We start from the raw sequence: 18,562 nt of genomic DNA, 5'->3' as shown, positions 1-18,562 counted from the left end.
TAATTTTTGGAAGCTAATTGCTGAAGTACGGATTTCCACACTTACATGAAAAACCTGCTGAACATGCTGCATCATGGCAACAAATATTATTTCAACTTTTCTTTTTCCTCTTTTCCCTGGACATGGGAGCACGAACAAAAGGTATAAACCATGTATGCATAATATTTCTAGATAAAGAGTTCATATAGAAACTGTGATAAAAAAAGCAAATCAATTCACAGAGGAACTTTCAGTCTGGTTTAATCTCTGAGAAAACCGAAGATGGGACGGGATTATTTTTTATGCTTCATAATGGGGAGTGGAGGTGGGCTTGTTCATAGAGTATTATATTGTGCCTGGCCAGCTCATAGCTTGTTGTTAGTCTCAGTCCATCATTAGCATGTATTTCTGGGTTCTTACAGAAAACTGGTCAAATACATAATAAGAAAAAAGGGCTGCACAGTAAACTGCAATGCCCAATAATAGATGTATTTTCAAGAGGGGTGGAGAATAAAGAGAATTATCCATATACCAAGGCTTGCATCACATATCTGGTTAGTACCAGTATGTTCAGGCTTAAAAGGGGAAAATAACTATGAGATTGCAGTTGAGTTAGATTTTTTTTTGTCAACCCCTGAAATCTAACTATGAGATCAACATTTCAGAGACCAAAATGGTTTTATGTAACAAATGTGATTCTATTTCCTCTGTTATCTAAGTTTCCTTTATTTTTATGAGTTAAATACTGTATCCATCTTAACTCTATCTCTGCCATCTTTTGCTAGAAATGCTTCATAAGTTTCAGTATGAAGTTTTCAGATAGTAAATCAGAACATTCAAATGTAAATTTTATTGTGATTTATTCATGATGACTATTTTTATATATTTTTTAAATAAAAGTTAGCATTGTTGTTTTTGATTTCACAGAAATATAATTTTTTTAAGGTGGATTTCTCCCCTAATGAGCTATCTGATGTATCAATTCTTACCTTAAATCTCTTTGGAAACACGATTAATATTCACCTTGAATCAGAAACAATTTTTTTTAAATATTTTATTAGATTTTATAAGGGAAAGAAAAGGATAAGATCAGTGTAGGTAGTGGTGGGATTCAGGGTGGGGTTCAGGGAGGGGGTTGGGACAGGGGTAGGTACAACAATGGGGTTGCCCCCAATAACCTTTCAAGCTTACACTATTGTCTGGATACAGGTATTCAGTGGGAATAATTAATATAATAATAAGTGTTTATGGTCAACAAAAATAACTATAGTTATAAACCATGTCAATTAATCAATAAACATCAATCCTCTTAATAAGTTTCACAATCATTTTTCGTTGACTCGTTTTGCTAACCATTGATAAAATTTTCCCCATGTTTTAAAATAGACTGAGTCTTCTTTCTCTTTAATCTCTAGAGTTAGTCTGTCCATTTCTGCACATTCTAAGATTTTCCTAAATATAATCTCATCAGATGGTACATTCTCATTTTTCCAATATTGGGCAAATGCTATTCTCGCAGCTGTCAATATGTGTAATATTAAATACTCATTTTCTTTGCCATAGTTACATCCTAATATTCTTTTTTTATAAACTTTATTGTCATTGTATGTGTATACACAGTATACACATACAACGAAATTTACATGACACCCAAAGACCAGGTCCCACACACATAATCCCCAAACACACTCCCCACCCCTAAAACCGCCCAAACATCCACCGAACAGACCAAGTAATACTGTCCAACAGTTCACTGATGGTGGCCCTTTAGTTCATTATTAAGTGCAATTATAGCTCTGGGATAAAAACTATTCAGAAAACATGTGGTCCGAGTTTTAAATGTTCTATATATTCTGCCAGAAGGTAACAGTCCAAAGAGATTGTAAGCAGGATGGGAAGAGTCTCTGAGAATGTTATGCAACTTCCTCAAACAGTGAGATTCGAAGATGTTGTCCAGGGTTGGTAGCTGGAGTCCGATAATATTCTGGGCAGTTTTAATAATTCTCTGTAGAGCTTTTTTGTCCACTACAGAGCTGCTCCCATACCATGCAAGAATGCCATATGTCAGGACACTCTCAATGGTGCTGTGATAGTAGGACAGAAGTAGATGCTGAGATAGATTTATCTTCCTGAGCATTCTCAGGAAGTACAGCCTCTTCTGTGCCTTCTTCACAAGCATGTTAACATTCATAGTCCATGAGAGGTCCTCCGAGATATAAGTGCCCAGATATTTAAAACTACCCACCCTCTCCACCTCCTCACCATTTATGTACAATGATAGATGTACATCTCTCTTCCTCCTGAAGTCAATTATAAGTTCTTTAGTTTTTGTGGTGTTAAGTGTGAGATTATTTTCATTACATCACAGTGTCAGCCCTTGTACCTTCTTCCTGTAAGCAGACTCATTGTTCTTATTAATAAGCCCCACCACTGTTGTGTCATTTGCAAATTTAATAATTGTGTTGGTGTTATACAGTGGGGTGCAGTCATGCGTATACAAGGAATAAAGGAAAGGGCTTAGCACACAACCCTGGGGGGCTCCTGTGCTTAATATCACAGTAGAGGAATGGTGAGATCCCATCCTTACTGACTGTGGCCTACCTGTCAGAAAGTCCCTTATCCACAAGCAAATCCTCTGATTTATACCCAAATTGGACATTTTAAAAAACAACCTGTTGGATAAAATGGTGTTAAAGACATATAACAGCCTTTAAAATGGTGTTAAAGGCAAATAACAGCCTTGCATATGTCCCCTGTTGTTCCAAATGATTCAATACAGTATGGACAACAAGAGACATAGCATCATCAGTTGATCTATTACAGTGTTTCTCAACCTTGCTAATGCCGCGACCCCATAATACAGTTCCCCATGTTGTGGTGACCCCCAACCACTTATACATCACCGGGTGCCAGGGGCATGGCCAAAGAAAAGGGAGAAAAAATGGTGGACAGCCTTGTTTGGCGACCCCTGTGAAATGGTCGTTCGACCCCAAATGGGGTCCCGACCCACAGGTTGAGAACCACTGATCTATTACCCCTATATGCAAATTGGTATGGGTCCAAAGTAGATGGAAGACTAGCCTTAATATAGTTCAACACCACCTCTCAAAACATTTCATGACAACAGATGTTAAAGCTACTGGTCTATAATCATTAAGAGATACCACTACTGTCTGCTTAGGAACTGGCACTATAATAGATGTCTTCAGGCAGATAGGGATAGAGCACTGCTAAGCAAAAGCACTGCTTTTGCCAAGCTTCTAAATCAATAGAATATGCAAAAAATTTTGCCCAAATTATCATGGCCTCTTTTACTTGTTCTTCTTCCATCTTCCATTTTAGCAAAAAATCTATAAAGTTTCTTAATCAAATTTTCATCTGTTTTCAAGAGAGGTTGATGAAATTCTATCTGTTCTTTGTAAAATCCTGGTGCCTTTAAATCTTTCTCGTATCTTGTGTGAATTTATAAATAAGGCCACCATGCTAAGGTCACCATGCTAAGTTGTTGTAAGTCTTGTCTGACTTTAAGTTTTCCATCCTTATCCAAAATGTCTTTATAGGTAATGAGTTTATCGTAGTTGATTAAATTTGGGTACCCAAAAGCTTCCATTGTTGAAAGCCACTCTGGTATTTTAATATACATTTTTTGTTTTATTCTCTCCTTTTCTAATAGCAGTACGTTCCTTACAGCATGATTTTGGAAATATCTGTGTATTTTATTTTTCCCATACCACAGAAAGGCATGCCAACCCAATTGTAGGTCATGCCCCTCTAGGTAGAGAAGTCTTTTATTTCTCAGTGTTATCCATTCTTTGATTCATGGTAAAATAGCTGCTTGATAGTAAAGTCTCCAATCCGGGAGTCCAAATCCTCCACTATCTTTGGCTTCTTGTAGCATTTTAACTTTAATTCATGCTTTCTTCCCTTGCCATATAAATCTTAGTATTGTTGCATTTAGATCGTCAAAAAATATCTTCCCCAGTTTTACAGGAATTATTTGAAATAGAAAGAGTAGTTTTGGTAAGGTACTCATCTTCACTGTCGCTATTTGACTTAACAGTGATTTTTCCACTTTTCCAAGTCTAATTTTATTTGTTTCAACAATCTTTCATAATTGTCTTCTTTTAGTGTTGCACATCTTGGTGTTAAGTAAATGCCTAAATATTTCACTTTTTTAACTATTTGGAGATTTGTCTTTTTTGTAAGATAAGTTTTCTGTTTGGCTGTTAGGTTTTTTGTTAATACCTTAGTATTTTCTCTGTTTATTTTCAAGCCAGCCATTTCTCCAAATTTTTCTATTTTCTGCAACAATTTAGTAGATGTTTCTAGTGGCTCTTCCAAGATAAAGACCAAATCATCTGCAAAAGCTTGTAGTTTATATTTCTGGTCTTTTATCTCCAAACCTTTTATTTCCGTGTCTTGCCTGATGTTTCTGGACAATACTTCCAATGTTAGAATAAATAGCAAAGGGGATAGTGGACATCCCTGTCTTGTGCCTTTTTTTAATATCGAAGCTTTCTATATAGTCTCCATTTAAAAGTATCCTAGCTGTTTGTTTATTATAGATTGCTTGAATTGCATTTATAAAGTTGTTGCCAAAGTCCATTTCCCTCAGCTGATGGAACATAAATTGCCAGTTTAAGTTGTCAAAAGCTTTTTGCGCATCAAGAAATATCAGTGCCATCTGCTTCCCTGGATGGTTTTCGTAATATTCCAAGACATTTAGAATAATCCTTAAATTATTTTTTATTTGTTTTTTAGGTAGGAAACCATTTTGATCTGTATGAATAAATTCTGTCAAGAATTTCTTCATTCTTTCTGCCATTATCGAAGCAAAAATTTTATAATCCACGTTTAATAATGATATTGGTCTATAGTTTTTTATTTGTGTGAGGTCGGTATCTTTTTTGGGTATCAAAGTAATATTAGCTTCTGTCCACAAGTTTGGTATTTTTGTCTCTGAAAAAGTTTCATTACACAGTTCCTTCAGAATCAGGCTTAATAAGTCCTGGAATGCTGTGTAAAATTCTGCAGGAAGTCTGTCTGGACCCAGAGTCTTATCTTTTTTTGCCTTTTTATGGCTTCTGTAATCTCCATCATTGATATTTTCTGGTTTAGTATATTTCTAATAGTCTCCGGGACTTTTGGCAAATCGCTTTCTTTCATGTAAGCTTGTATTTCCTCTTTAGAGACCACCTCTGCCTTATAGAGTATCTAGGCCTTAATAATCTGTTTCATTGCATCATTATGAAAGTGTAGCTCTCCTTTTGAGAGTTGTAATTTATTTATCAGTCTTTTTTCCTTTTCTTTCTTTAGCCTATATGCCAGCCATCTTCCCGGCTTATTGGCATTTTCAAAGAAGTTCTGTTTGGACCGTTTGATCTGCTGTGCCAATGTATCCATCTCTGCCAAGTTTAATTTATGTTTTATAATCTCCATTTGTTTCTTAAGGATTTTCTTTTGCGGGTCAGTTTATAATTCAGATTCCAAATTTTTAAATTCTTCTCTCAGGTTTGACTGTAATTGTTTCTTTTCTTTATTCTTTTTGTTAGTATATGTTATGGCCAAGCCTCTAAAATACGCTTTTGCCATGTCCCACACATTTTAAAGGGAGGTTTCTTATTTCCTGTTTATTTTGAAGAAGAATTCCATTTCCCTTGTCGCTAATTGTAGAAATTCTTTCTCTTTCAGTATAGATTTGTTCAGAGACCATCTTAATTTTTTCTTGGTGCCTTTCCAGGTCATTTTTATTGGGTTATGATCTGCCCAGACATTAGTTTCTATCTCAATATCTTGTATTATCATTTTCAAATCATAGGATGTCCATATCATGTCAATTCTAGACCAAGATTTATGCCTATTTGAGTAAAATGTATATTGTGATTTTTCTGGATTCATCTCTCTCCATATATCTTGAATAGACAATTCTTCTTTCATTTTTAAAAAGGCTTTAGGTAAAGTATTTCCCCCTTTTCTACCTTGTTTATGACTTTTATAGTCCCGGGATGAATCTACTATTGCATTGAAGTCTCCCAATTAGAAAGATTTTGATAGTTTAAGTCCATTATTTTGTTATGTAATTGGTGGTAGAATTGCTCTTGCTTATCATTAGGTGTATATATTGCAATCATTAGTATCTGTTTTTGATTGAGCATGATTTCCACCATTAATATTCTCCCCTCTTCATCTGCATAAACTTGTTTAGGGTTCATCTTTTCTTTTATGTAGAGAGCTATACCTCTTTTCTTTTGGGGTGCAAGTGTAGAATACAGCCTGCCCATTTTCGGTTGTTCTAAAATTCTAGCATGTTGTCTCTTAATATGTGTTTCTTGTAAGCAGATTATGTCCATTTTTAACTTTTGTAGTTCAGTAAAAGTTTTTCTCCTCTTTGAGGGAGAATTCAGTCCATTTATATTTATTGATAAGATTCCAATCTCATCCATGGCTTTAGTTGTATCTGGATCTCAATCTTCTAGGCGATCTGATCTGTCTCTGATCTCTCGGTCTTGTTTCTTCCTCTGGTGTGGTCTTTTTAACTTTTTCCTCCTCTAATTATTCAGACGCTCCTACAACATCCATCTCTTCTTGCTTTTTAGATTCAGGGTCCCTTTTTTCCAAAAAGGATCTGTGCTTATCAAAGAATATCGCTGCTTTAAGCGAGGTGTCCAATCTATATCTTTTTGAGTCCCAGAAGATTAGTATCCCTTCTGGGACCAACCATCTAAAGTTTATTCCTTTGTTAATCAATTTCCTGGTTAGAAACAAATAGTCTCTTTGAGCCTCTCTGATCCTTCTAGGGATTTGCTTAAGGACTAGTATTTCTTTTTCTTTGTGTTTTAAAGGTTGGTCTCTTACTATTCTCAAAATCTCATCTCATATAGATTTTTTAAGGAATCTAACATGGACTTCTCTAGGAACTCTGTTTCTTCTGGCATAGCTTGAGTTAACTCTGAAGGCCTGGTCTATTTCTTCTTCCATTTGGGTCTTTCCCATTCCTAAAAGGTCTGCAAGTAGCTCAACTATCAATCCTAACACGTTCTCATCCTTATCTTCTATTATGTTTTAGAATCTTAAGAAGTATGATGCTCTTTCCATCTCTATCACCGCAAGGGAATTTTCCAGTTCCATATTTGTTTGAGCCAGTCTTTGATTCTCCTCTTGTAAGGACTCTAATTTATGATCAACTTCCACTGATTTATCTTCTATCTTTTGGATCCTTTGTTGGTTATCTGTAATCGCCTGTTGGAAGTTTTCAATTTTTTGAGTCATTTTAGCAAAATCATTTTTCAGATCTTCATAATTTTTATCAAGGTCTTTTTTCAAATTTTTGTATATTTTAGTCAAGTAGGCCACCTGGGCTGTGATTGCCTATAATATTGCCTGGGTGTCCTTTTGTTGGGTTTCCATTTTTTCTTGTTGTAACTCTATAGTAACTGATTTTTGATAGACTGGACTGGCGGAAGTCGAGGCAGAAGCAGAAGATCCTTTTCTCCCAGGTTTAGTCAAGTTTGAAGTGCTCATTGTTGTATTGATATATTATGTTATAATCCACCAGGTGGCCCAATGGCCAGTTGTAATCCAATAAACTCCTATTGCTAGGAGGGAGAGTCAAAAAAAAGTTGGAAAAGAAACTTAATAATAATTCCAACAAAAGGAAAGAAGGTCCATAAAAAAATTATATCCAATGGAAAAAAGTCAGCAAGAAAAGGGAGGATGAGATAAATAAAAAAGACAATAAAAATATCCAATTTATAGTCCAGGAGCTTCTAGTCAAAAATAAAGAAAAGCACAAAAAGGAAAAAAGAGGAAGAAAGTTCCACAGTATTCACAATATTCAGATCTTCATAGCAGAGCATTTGTAATCCAAGACAAGGATGACAACAAATGTCATATATATATAGGATAGATAGTCTGTATTATACAGGCAAGCTCAAGCAGAGATAAAAAAAGGAAAAAAAGCAAGTCTCTCAGCTGGTTTTGAGGTCAGATAAGAATATCTGGGCATACAGCTAAGTGTCTGGGCATGGAGCCAAGTTCCTAGTCAAAGTAAACACCAGACATGTGACAAGAGATACAAAGTATCCCTTCGCGGGGCTAAGTAAAGGGGAAAAAGGAGCAGCCCAGAGTAGAAGGAAGAAAAAAAATGTTTATAAAGTTTTAAAAATAGAGAGTTAAAGTGGCTTTTCCACATTTAAAAAATTAGAAAAAAAAATAGAGCTCCCCAAATTTTCTATTCAGGCTTAAAAAAGTTTACTGTATTAAAAGTTTGCTTCCCAAGATGCAAAATGCGAGTGGCTTAAACCACCGCTTCTATATGGGGGGGGAGAGAAAAAAAGACCTCCCCCTCCCTAAGAGCTCACACTCCAACTGAAGACAGGATATTTTTTAAAAAAAGAGTTCACCTTCAACAAGAACAAAGAGCCTGTTCTCACCCGGCTTGGTTGCTTGCCATCAATCTATGCTGTTTCTCCATCTCTGATGATCAACTGTTAATGGCGGATCGCATGATCACAGTCGGCCTTTCTTCTGCTGGTTCCAGGAGCTGCTTTGATTTCAGCAGGCCGGCTGCCACCAGCCCGTGATCCTCAAAGGTTCGCCCTTCAGTGGCCACCTCTCCGGGGTGGCATTTGGCCCCAGAGGGCCCACCTTCAGAAGAAATTCGGACCTGGGGAATGGAGCGTTTCCCCCCGGGTCTAACCTCAGCGACAGTCACTGGAAATCCCCAAATCAGAAACAATATTGATGGTATCTGAATATATTTTATTTCCTAGAGTCAATTTTATTCAGTGTATTGAATACTAATCTCTTAAGTGTTTCAAAGAAAAAATGTATTTGGTTTAGAGAATTTAAACTCTATTATTAAGAAATACTAAGAAAGCTGAAATAGAAAAGTTGGTTGTATTAAGTCAGAGATAGACAGTCTAAGCTCAAAAAGCCCAAAAAAGCAGCTCTCAAAAGCCATATTTGAACTTTTCCTCATATTTTGAAGTGGGAGCATGCGTAAGATATAGTATGGGACCATCATGTAAGTTTAGCATGGCATTTTAAGTAATAAATATATATGTGTGCTTGTATAATCTTAATAACCAGGACAACGCTCCCATCAAAAAACAGAAAATCTTAGACTCTTCCATGTCATTTCATAGATTGCCTACTTTGCCCCATGGTTTATATCTATTATTCTTAAGAAATTCTGTTATGTATTAGTTGCTGCATTTAAACCTTTCATTTCAGGATAAGGCTACCAGATGGAAATTATCAAGAATAATGATTCTTTATTAATTAACATTCAGAATTTTCTGAATTTCTTCGTTAGTTGCATAGTCTGGATTTTATTTATTTTTTCTTTTGGTAAAAGAAAGACCTAAAAATCTGAAGAAAGACTACATTATTTTTATTTTGCAATAAACATTTGTTGAGAAATTGAATGTTTCTAAACTATTGCAATCTGTTTGTCTTAAAGGGTTACATATATGCCACCATATTCTTGAACCTTTGTTACAGTAAAGTTGTAATTTACTAATGATAATAGCATCCTATTAGTTATTCTGCCTTCAGAGATAATTACATACATTAATAGAAAACCCAGAACCCGGCTGGTCAGTAGTAAGTGCATTTCCATCAAATTTTTGAGACTACTGAGAAAATTAAAAAGATACTGATATGCATAGAGGAATTCCAAAGAAGGCGGCAAAGATGATAGAGGAAACCAATGGACCATAAAATATTCACTGATTATCTGAAAGAGAGGGAAAAAATGGGAAACTGGTAATGATGGAGAGGACTGGATAAATGCAAAGGTGCTTAACTGATGTGCTCAGAGCTAATCCTACAAGTCTGAAGAATAATGGGCTTTAAGCAATAGGTTTTAGATAGATGTATTAATTAGACAATTACTGTATTTTTACAGACATTAAAATAGAAGGATTCTTGTGTAACATTCTACATATTTCAGATGAGCAATATCTCTGTCTAGCTTGAAGATAGCTAAATAGAAAACTGATGTCGTTTGGTTTCTTGATGGTGTTTTGTTGCTAATTTTAATTTGTTTGCCACCCAGTGTCATATGTCAAACGAACACCCTTCCTTTCCTGTTTTGAGCCCTAAAGAATTATCAGTGTTGCAGTTTAGGGAAAAGAAAAAGATCCATTCATTAGTATTTCTAATAAAATTTGCAGTGTAGGTAACTTCCAGTTTGTGTGTTCTCCTTAATTATGTTGAATCATTATTTCTCTCAACGTCTTCTTTTTACAGCTCATCATGTTAAAACTGGAACTTGTGAAGTGGTGGCTCTCCACCGATGTTGTAATAAGAACAAAATAGAAGAAAGATCACAGACAGTCAAGTGCTCCTGCTTTCCTGGGCAGGTAGCAGGTACCACTGAAGCAGCTCCTTCTTGTGTTGATGGTGCGATATCTTTGGTGCTTTGTTCTTTCTTTCTGAGTTGTAGCTCTCCTAAGATTGATTGTTTTAAATGAAAACAATCATTGAACAATATATATACTGTATGAGTAAATTATTTGTGTCTTGGGAGTATGGTGAAAGTACTTAAAATGAAAAGTAACTAGAGATTTTAAAATGAATTATGAAGTCTGACAATGAAATAAAGCCCTTATGAAAAAGAATGGCTATATAGCCTTTATACTAGAAAACTGTATTTTTATTTTGTTTATTTGCACATCAGACTACCTTTTCTTTTCTCCCGATGCAAATAGCAGACATCAGAAGGTGCAGCAACTCGAGCCACGAATAATTTACTCATACAATGCACACTTATGTCTTATAAACTTAAAAAAAGTATGTTGGATCAGATAAAATACTATTTTAGTCCAATGTCCATCCCTTCTATAGCATATAAATAATTTAACAGTACCTCAGTACAGTATTAATATTTCTCACCAATGAATATTCTATATTCACCCTGATAATATTTCTGTGATATAAGGGTAAAAAAGATTTCATTAAAAACAATAGGCTTTTTTCTTCCTCTTCTTTAGCCTCAATTGTAGAACAAAAATGGTGGTGCCATATGCAACCATGTCTTGAAGGGGAGGAATGCAAGGTCCTCCCAGATCGAAAAGGATGGAGCTGTTCATCTGAGAACAAAGTGAAAACAACAAGGGTAAGAAGGAATTTCCCATAAAATCTTTTGTAAAGAGAATTCTAAACTCGAATGAATAAGGTGAATAATTCTTAAGTATGGAATAATTATAACAGAGAAAAAAATTGGCTTGGATATATATCAAAGGGAATATGGTAAATTATTTATGAATATTTTACTTTGATGCGTTTATTCTAAGTACGATTGTGTCTAGATCTAACAGTTATTTTGATTTAACTGTTACCATGACCATTATTAATAATTGATCTGCATGCCTTGAAATTTAATATTCATTCTTAGTGATGAACCAAACTGGACTTGTAGTCAGATTCATATATTGAGCTAAATATTTTTTGGACTGTTCTTTTATCAAGTACATTTATAACTGCTGATTATCATCAGTTCAAAAATTCAAAATATTCATTCAATAAATAAAAATGTGTCTTCTAAGGTTTAGCCTTTCTTTAGATTGATTTCATAATGAAAACTGAAGAAAGAACTTTCTTAAGAGGCAAGTCCTTTTATCATGGAAATCTCTGATTCACTCCTTAATTAATGTTACTTATGCTTTATCCTAATATACATATTTTGCTTAATGTTATTTCCAAAATACATATCTAGAGAGTAAGTCATATTTAAATTAATGGATCTAACTCTTAGATTGGTCTTTACCAAATAAGCTTAGAACAAGGGAAGACAGAAAGTAGATTCTATGAGATGTTGCTTTATGGCAAGTTCATTCATTAGGAGATTTTTAATTAATATATATCAGGATGGAAACCACATTAGTATGAAAAATGCCATGAGAAAATCAATATATGTTGTTTCATTTTCCAGTAAACTCATGTTATCATTGCTTATGAGAGAGTTCATATGAAATTGGTTTCCGGAAGAAAACTCATTCTTAATTCACAGAAAGTTACTTAGATGAATTGCATACTCAGACCAATATTTTATGACCTACTTTTCAGTAGCTTCCTTAAATTTAAAGATGAACACCTCAGAAACATCTGGCTTTATATTCCAAAATGTAAATTATTACATCTAGGAATGTTTCTTTGCAAAGGTGGTATGGTTTGTTGAACAATGGTCTTTTTGCTCTCAAAAAGCAAAGAAAAGTAAAGGTGCTTTCTTTAGTGATTATAATTTCCTCTTCCTTCTGTGCCTACCATATGTGCCAGGGATAAGAAATCTTTGATTGGTCACTATCAGCACAACATGATTTCAAAAGTCATTGTAGTTTGAGCAAGGCTGGAGAAATAGAGAAAATATTGAAGCTCTTTTTGTACTGAACAACATCTACTCAGCTTCTTTTGCGCATGCATTCCAAAAGGTTTTTTGATATTATGAGGGTAACAGATACCTGGTTTCCAGTAGGAGAAATCATGTTGCTCTACAATGTATGCTCTGTGTCTGAAATGAAACTTGAAGGCTTTAATGATTACCCAAATGGCTCTGAATTGATAGATTCCCCACCCAGGCATTATAATAATTGGTACAATAATATAATCATCTGGGACTTCCGGTTCTGGATCACGGCGTGTGCAGTCTTGCGGAGAGCTCCGTCTCTTCACCGGCTGCTTTCCCTCCGCCGGTAGACCCTTAATTGGGCCAAAACGTCACCCTGGAGGGGCGACTACCATTGAGGAGGCCCTCGTTGACTGCGGAAGGGCGGCAGCTCCTTCCGCGGTTCGAGCTAGCTCCTTGGGGCCGTCAGAGAAAAGATCGGCCAGTAAAATGGCCGATCACCTAGCTGCACCAGCCAAAAGTCAGAAGAACAGCTAAGCATGAAGAACCACTGTGAAGAAATCCAGGTGAGACTTTTCCTTCCCTGTCTTAGCCCTAACTATTTTCCTGTAAAAAGCCTCTGAATGACTTCCCTGCCCTAAGAGAGCGCTGTTTGTTTACTTGGAGAAAAAAGCTTTGAACAAAACTATAAAACAGTAAATTTTTATTGGATATTTAATTTTTTGGATATTTTTGGGCCATGAAAAAATCCTTATCAAAGAACATTATTATTATTTTATCTACTATTGCTGGAGATATTTGCTTCCCCCCCCCCTCTATTTTCCTAATGAGATTTAAAAAATTTAACTCGGAAAAAAAGATTTTACAGCCTACTGAGGACATCTTGTGGTGAAAAGTGTTACTGCAATTGTACTTTCTCTTGGTGTTTGAAGATGGATTTGACTTTCAAATGATAATAAAAGGGAAAAGATAAAGGCCTTGAAGCAGCTGTGGACTGAATTTACTTACTAGAAATTGTGGAGGTGGATATTTGTTGACTTCTAATAAATATAGCTTCTACTAAAAGACTATTTTATCATGGAAATGGAGAAATCTTACCCACAGCTTGATTATGAGCTTATATTGGAAAAAATCCTGGAAGCTACAGAGTACAAGAAATCTTGGAGAAAAATTAAATATCATTTTGCAGAGCCACAAGCTGAATTTTAAATTTTAATGGACCAACCTATAGGCCAAGGAACAATAAAGGAAGAACAGACTAGCTTTAAAGAGGCCTATATGCAACAGTGCACATAATTTAAAGAGATAGAGGGAAAAGATACTGATCAATTGAGCTCTAGAAAAATGCTTGATTTAAAATCTCAAACTGAGACTCTAAATCATTCCACAAGTCAACTAATCACTACAGAAGAGGATATTTCACAAGCCTATGTACAAATTATGGAGAACTCTGATGATCAAAGAATGAGTTCAACTGAAATACTTGCAGTCTTAAAAGCAACAGGAACTGACTTTCAGACACGATCTATTGAAAGCCATGATAATCTGGATAATCAACTAGTAACTACAACATGGAACAAAATTGACCATACTATCCAGATGATACTGGAAGAAAGGGAAGAGAACTTAGACCAGATTGATGTGTCGATAAATACCCGTGCTCAAATACTGAGATTTGATGATACAGATGCGACATTATGGAAACCGGCCTGGCACAGAAAGAAAGCTAGAGTTAGATTTAAACATGTGATTTAAAATTTTACTTAATGGGTTAAAAAGGCTTTAGAGATCTGGACTGATTTAAGAATTAACTGAGTATGTGAAGTTAGCAAGATGATATTTTGTGCTTGTTTTAGATATGATAATTATTTGGATGAGATTTAAATCTTACCTAATGGGCTGAAATGATTTTTTTTTATAGAAATAGACTGACTGATAGATTATATATTTAAAATAGGGATAGAGTAATGTTTCTATTTTAAGTAGGATAACTATTTTGTAGTGGAAGAAGAAATAAGAGAGATTTGTGATAAGAGAAGAATTGGTACTAATCAATGACTTATTAGACTAAGAATTAGAATATATCTGGAAATATTAGAATGTTACTGTTGGAATATTATGTGTATTGTAGAAGGGATACCCGAAGTGCTAATAATATGTTTATTCAAGATTAAATTGGATTATGGTAATTGTAAATTAGTAAAGCTTAAAAACAGGATTTGGGTTTACATATATGTAATGTAGAAATGGATTAACCTAAATATGTTATACTATTTGAGGAAAATAGAGAGGGAACATTTAATGAATTAATTTGAGATATGTATGTATATACATATATCCACGGACATCCAGATAGAGGATAACCAATGACCGAGAGGTTCTCCCTCCACCTCCACCCCCACCCCTCCCCCACCCCAAAAGCATACACGCGCCCCTGAAGACTATCGACAAGGAGACTATCGAGTGACGAAGGGATGGCAGTTAGCGAACCAGGGACTCCACCGTGTCTCCCGAAGCATCTGGGAGGAGTAGCACCACCTACAAACATTCAGGTGGGGGATAACCAAGGATCAAAGGACCCCTCCACCCTGGGAGCACGTACGCGCTCCCAAAGAACAAGGGGGTTGTCGGGTGGTAAAGGAATGACGACCAATAAAGCTGGGATTCCCCTGGACTCCCCGAACGGGGAAGACAGGAGGAGCCGGCTCGAGGCAGCAACAGACCGACCGCACCTGAGAAGGGGGAGGATGGTTACATCAATCTGCCCCATAGGGATGGCCTGATTGCACCAATGGGGGCAATGAAGTGATGCTCGAGGCACCCGAGATGATACGGAGGTCAACAGTATTAGAAATGGGGGGGGGAGGAGAAAGCAGGTGCCAGATGGGACAGCAGCTACAGGAACGATGACCATGTGAATGGAAGGGGGAGAATAGAGGGCAAGAATCAATGGGAGGTGTTAAGGGCGCAACCCCACAAGAGAAGAGATGGCAACTGGGATGTGGATGGGGGATACGGAAATGAGGAAGGGGAGAGAGAATATATCATAGCAGGACAGCCCGGACAAAGGGGGAGAAAGTGTGAGAAGATAGGGCAGCTGAGAGATATGGAGCTCCTGAATAACCAAAAAAGAGGGGAGAAAATTCCCCCAACGTAGGACCACATGAGGGGAGAATGCATAACAATACACACAGGCAGGAGATGCAAGAAAAGCACAGTCATTGATACGGAAGTTACGACTAGAGCGCAGCTTAGCCAATTAGGACCGGTGATGAGATCTAGGAGCCAGGTGCAAGCAGCGTTTTGCCTATAAATGAACTCTCCCATTGACTAACATTATACCCTGACGATGTCAGTAGCTGCCGACGAAAGCTAAGTGATTTATTGTATTAAACTTTTATAGTTTCATAATATTCCTGGTGCTCATGTGTTTTTTGGTCGCTTAGAATATGTGTGTGTGTGTGTGTGTGTCTTTTAAAATACTAAAAATGTGAATCCTGGGCATTATGCTAACAAATAAAAGAAAAAACGAACACCAGGATATAATAAACCAGCCTATTTAAGAAGAGGCTGTGGTTAAGAAGAGTTACTAAGCTTTTGTCCGGCCAAAAAACTGCCGGTGTCATCAGAGTTAGAATAGCAGGAGATTGGGAAGGCAGCTCATATAGCCTCCTGCCTCTGCACCTGGCTCTTTGAGCGCGTCATTGGCCCATTGAGTATATTAATCCTTATCGCACCAAAGACAGTCCGCATCAGGCAAACTTTCTTTGACTCCACTGGTTGTTTTACGATCCTCAAGTGCTCTTTTTGAGCATGTGCAACCACTTGGAGGGTGGTTGTCAATCCGTCCCTGTGCCCAGTCCCCTCCCTCCCAGGGCCATTATCCTCCCCCACCCCCAAGGCCGTTGTCGTAATTCCTCCGCCCCAGTCCTGCAACAAGCAGCTGTTCCAGGATTCCTGCTCCCTGTCTTCCCAGTCCCTCTCCCTCCTTCCAGATTGCCTCAGTACTTCCGTCCCTGGCTTAAGGCCATTTGGTCCATCATCTCAGTCCATGTGAGTCGTGGTCATCCCATCTATAGAGCCATCGTTCCAATTATGTAAAACGCTGTCATCTTCTTCCTTGGAGATCGTGCCTGTCTCATCCATCATTCTACCACCCAAATCCTGCCAAGAAAGAGTTAAATGTCTTCTCAGTAGGCCGTGGTGCTGTTGTTCCCATCTCCTAAGCATCTGGTAGGCCGGCACAAGGTCTATATGCTGGTTGATGGAATTTTCATTAGAGAGCCAGGCTTCCTTAAGTAGGCGGCCACCCTTGGTAGTCTCACAAGCTATAACCTCTGTGTTTGCTAGATCAAAAGTGTGGCCAGAGCTGGACATATGGGCCCACACTTGTGAGCATTGCTCCTGCCTTCTAATAGCCAGTTCATGCTCATGAACCTTGGTCCTCAGTCTTTTAGTGGTTTCCCAAACGTAATTGCTTGCACAGTCCTTGCAATTAATTCTGTAAACCACAGATGATCGTTGACTGTTGGGGAGCGGTTCTTTTGGATGCATGACCTTGGACCTAAGGGTGTGCTCGGGTCTGTGGGCAATGCTCACATTGTAGGGGGCCAACAGCCATGCTGTGGCCTCAGAGACACCATGAATGTAAGGGAGGATTGTTCGTGTGTTCTGTTTGGGCGGGGGCTTTGTTGTGCTTGGGTTAGTCTGAGTTGCAGGGGGATTTGAGATGGTGAGCTGTGTTGCTGTTGATTGGCTTTGCGCTCATGCCTCATCTTCATGGTGGGTGTCAGTTTGCTTCATGTATGGATTGGAGGGGTTTAAAGTGGCTAATGATGCAGCTGTGGTCTGGCTTCTGGTTTGTGGTCGTGCCTCATCATCAGTGTGGGTTTGGGATTGTTTTTTGCGTGGATGTGTGGTGGAGACATCATTAGCCACTTTAAACCCCCTCCAATTCATATATGAAGCAAACTGACACCCACCATGAAGATGAGGCACAACCACGAACGCGAAGCCAAACAACAGCAATGCAGGTCACCATTTCAAATCCCCCTGCAACTCAGACTAACCCGAGCACAACAAAGCCCCCACCCAAACAGAACACTCCCTCATCCAATCAGAGCACAGCCAAGCCCCTAACCAATCAGAACTTTATGCTCCTCGAAGCACGAAGCTGAAAACACCAGCCTGAAGATGACGAATGGGACTTCGTCGAAACGGCGCCAAGACACTTCCAATTTTACATGGGAGAAAACCTGAATAACCAAAGACCTACACATATGTATATGTATATGTATACATATACGTATATGTATGTATATATGCATGTATGTGTGTGTGTGTGTGTGTGTGTGTGTGTGTGTGTATGTAGGTTTTTAGTTGTTTGGGTTTTCTCCCGTGTAAAATTGGAAGTGTCTTGGCGACGTTTCGATGAAGTCCCATTCGTCATCTTCAGGCTGGTGTTTTCAGCTTCATGCTTCGAGCAGCAATGTGTGGTCTTAGCTGTTTCTTCCTTTTAACTGCCAGTAGGGGTATGAACTGATTGGGTGGGAGCTTGGCTGTGTTCTGATTGGGTGGAGGTGTGTTCTGAATGGTTAGGGGCTTGGCTGTGCTCTGATTGGCTGGGGGAGTGTTCTGTTTGGTTGTGCTCAGGTTAGTCTGAGTTGCAGGGGGGTTTAAGATTTTGGGCTGCCTTGCTATTTTTTGGCTTCGCGTTCGTGGTCGTGCCTCATCTTCATGGAGAGTGTCAGTTTGCTTCATGTATGGATTGGAGGGGTTTAAAGTGGCTAATGATGCAGCTGTGGTCTGGCTTCTGGTTTGTGGTCGTGCCTCATCATCGGTGTGGCTTTGGGTTTGCTTTTTGCGTGGATGTGTGGTGGTGACATCCTGTGTGGTTTTTGTGAGTGTGGGTCTGGTATCATTTTTTGTGTTAGGGAGTCGTTTGTCAATAAGGGCGGGTTTCCAAATGGCTGGTAGGCGGGAGGTATCATCTCGCTTGTTCATGCTGTGTGGGCGTTTTTCTATCTCGATGGCTTCTCTGATTATTCTGTTATTAAAATGTTCACTTTTGGCAATGGTTCTGGTATTTTTAAAGTCAATTTCATGTCCTGTGGCTTTAAGGTGTTGGACCAGGGAAGATGTTGGTTCCTCTTTTTTGACATAAGAACACAAGAACTCATATATATATATGATTTTGTTTTTGGATGATTGATTACTCCATCACCACTGTGTTTC

At 37.7% G+C, this 18,562-nt stretch overlaps 1 protein-coding gene across 6 annotated transcripts in view; it reads left to right on the top strand.

The window, feature by feature from the left end:
• Positions 1-18,562, top strand: part of TAFA2 (TAFA chemokine like family member 2) — a 311,576-nt gene that overhangs the window by 256,914 nt on the left and 36,100 nt on the right. For 5 of the 6 annotated variants that reach the window (XM_039363734.1, XM_039363733.1, XM_039363731.1 and 2 more), the window contains 2 exons: positions 10,234-10,386; positions 10,977-11,101. In XM_039363734.1, the coding sequence (XP_039219668.1) occupies positions 10,234-10,386; positions 10,977-11,101 (278 nt within the window). Of the gene's footprint in view, positions 1-7,360; positions 8,725-10,233; positions 10,387-10,976; positions 11,102-18,562 lie in introns of those variants that run through there. The other variant, XM_039363735.1, reaches the window with a different exon arrangement.

This window comes from Crotalus tigris, unplaced genomic scaffold (assembly GCF_016545835.1).
Source record: "Crotalus tigris isolate CLP2741 ecotype Arizona unplaced genomic scaffold, ASM1654583v1 scf7180000019583.1695794, whole genome shotgun sequence".
Classification (NCBI taxonomy): domain Eukaryota; kingdom Metazoa; phylum Chordata; class Lepidosauria; order Squamata; family Viperidae; genus Crotalus; species Crotalus tigris.
Note: the sequence above shows the minus strand (reverse complement) of the source record. Positions and strands in the feature narration are given on the sequence as shown.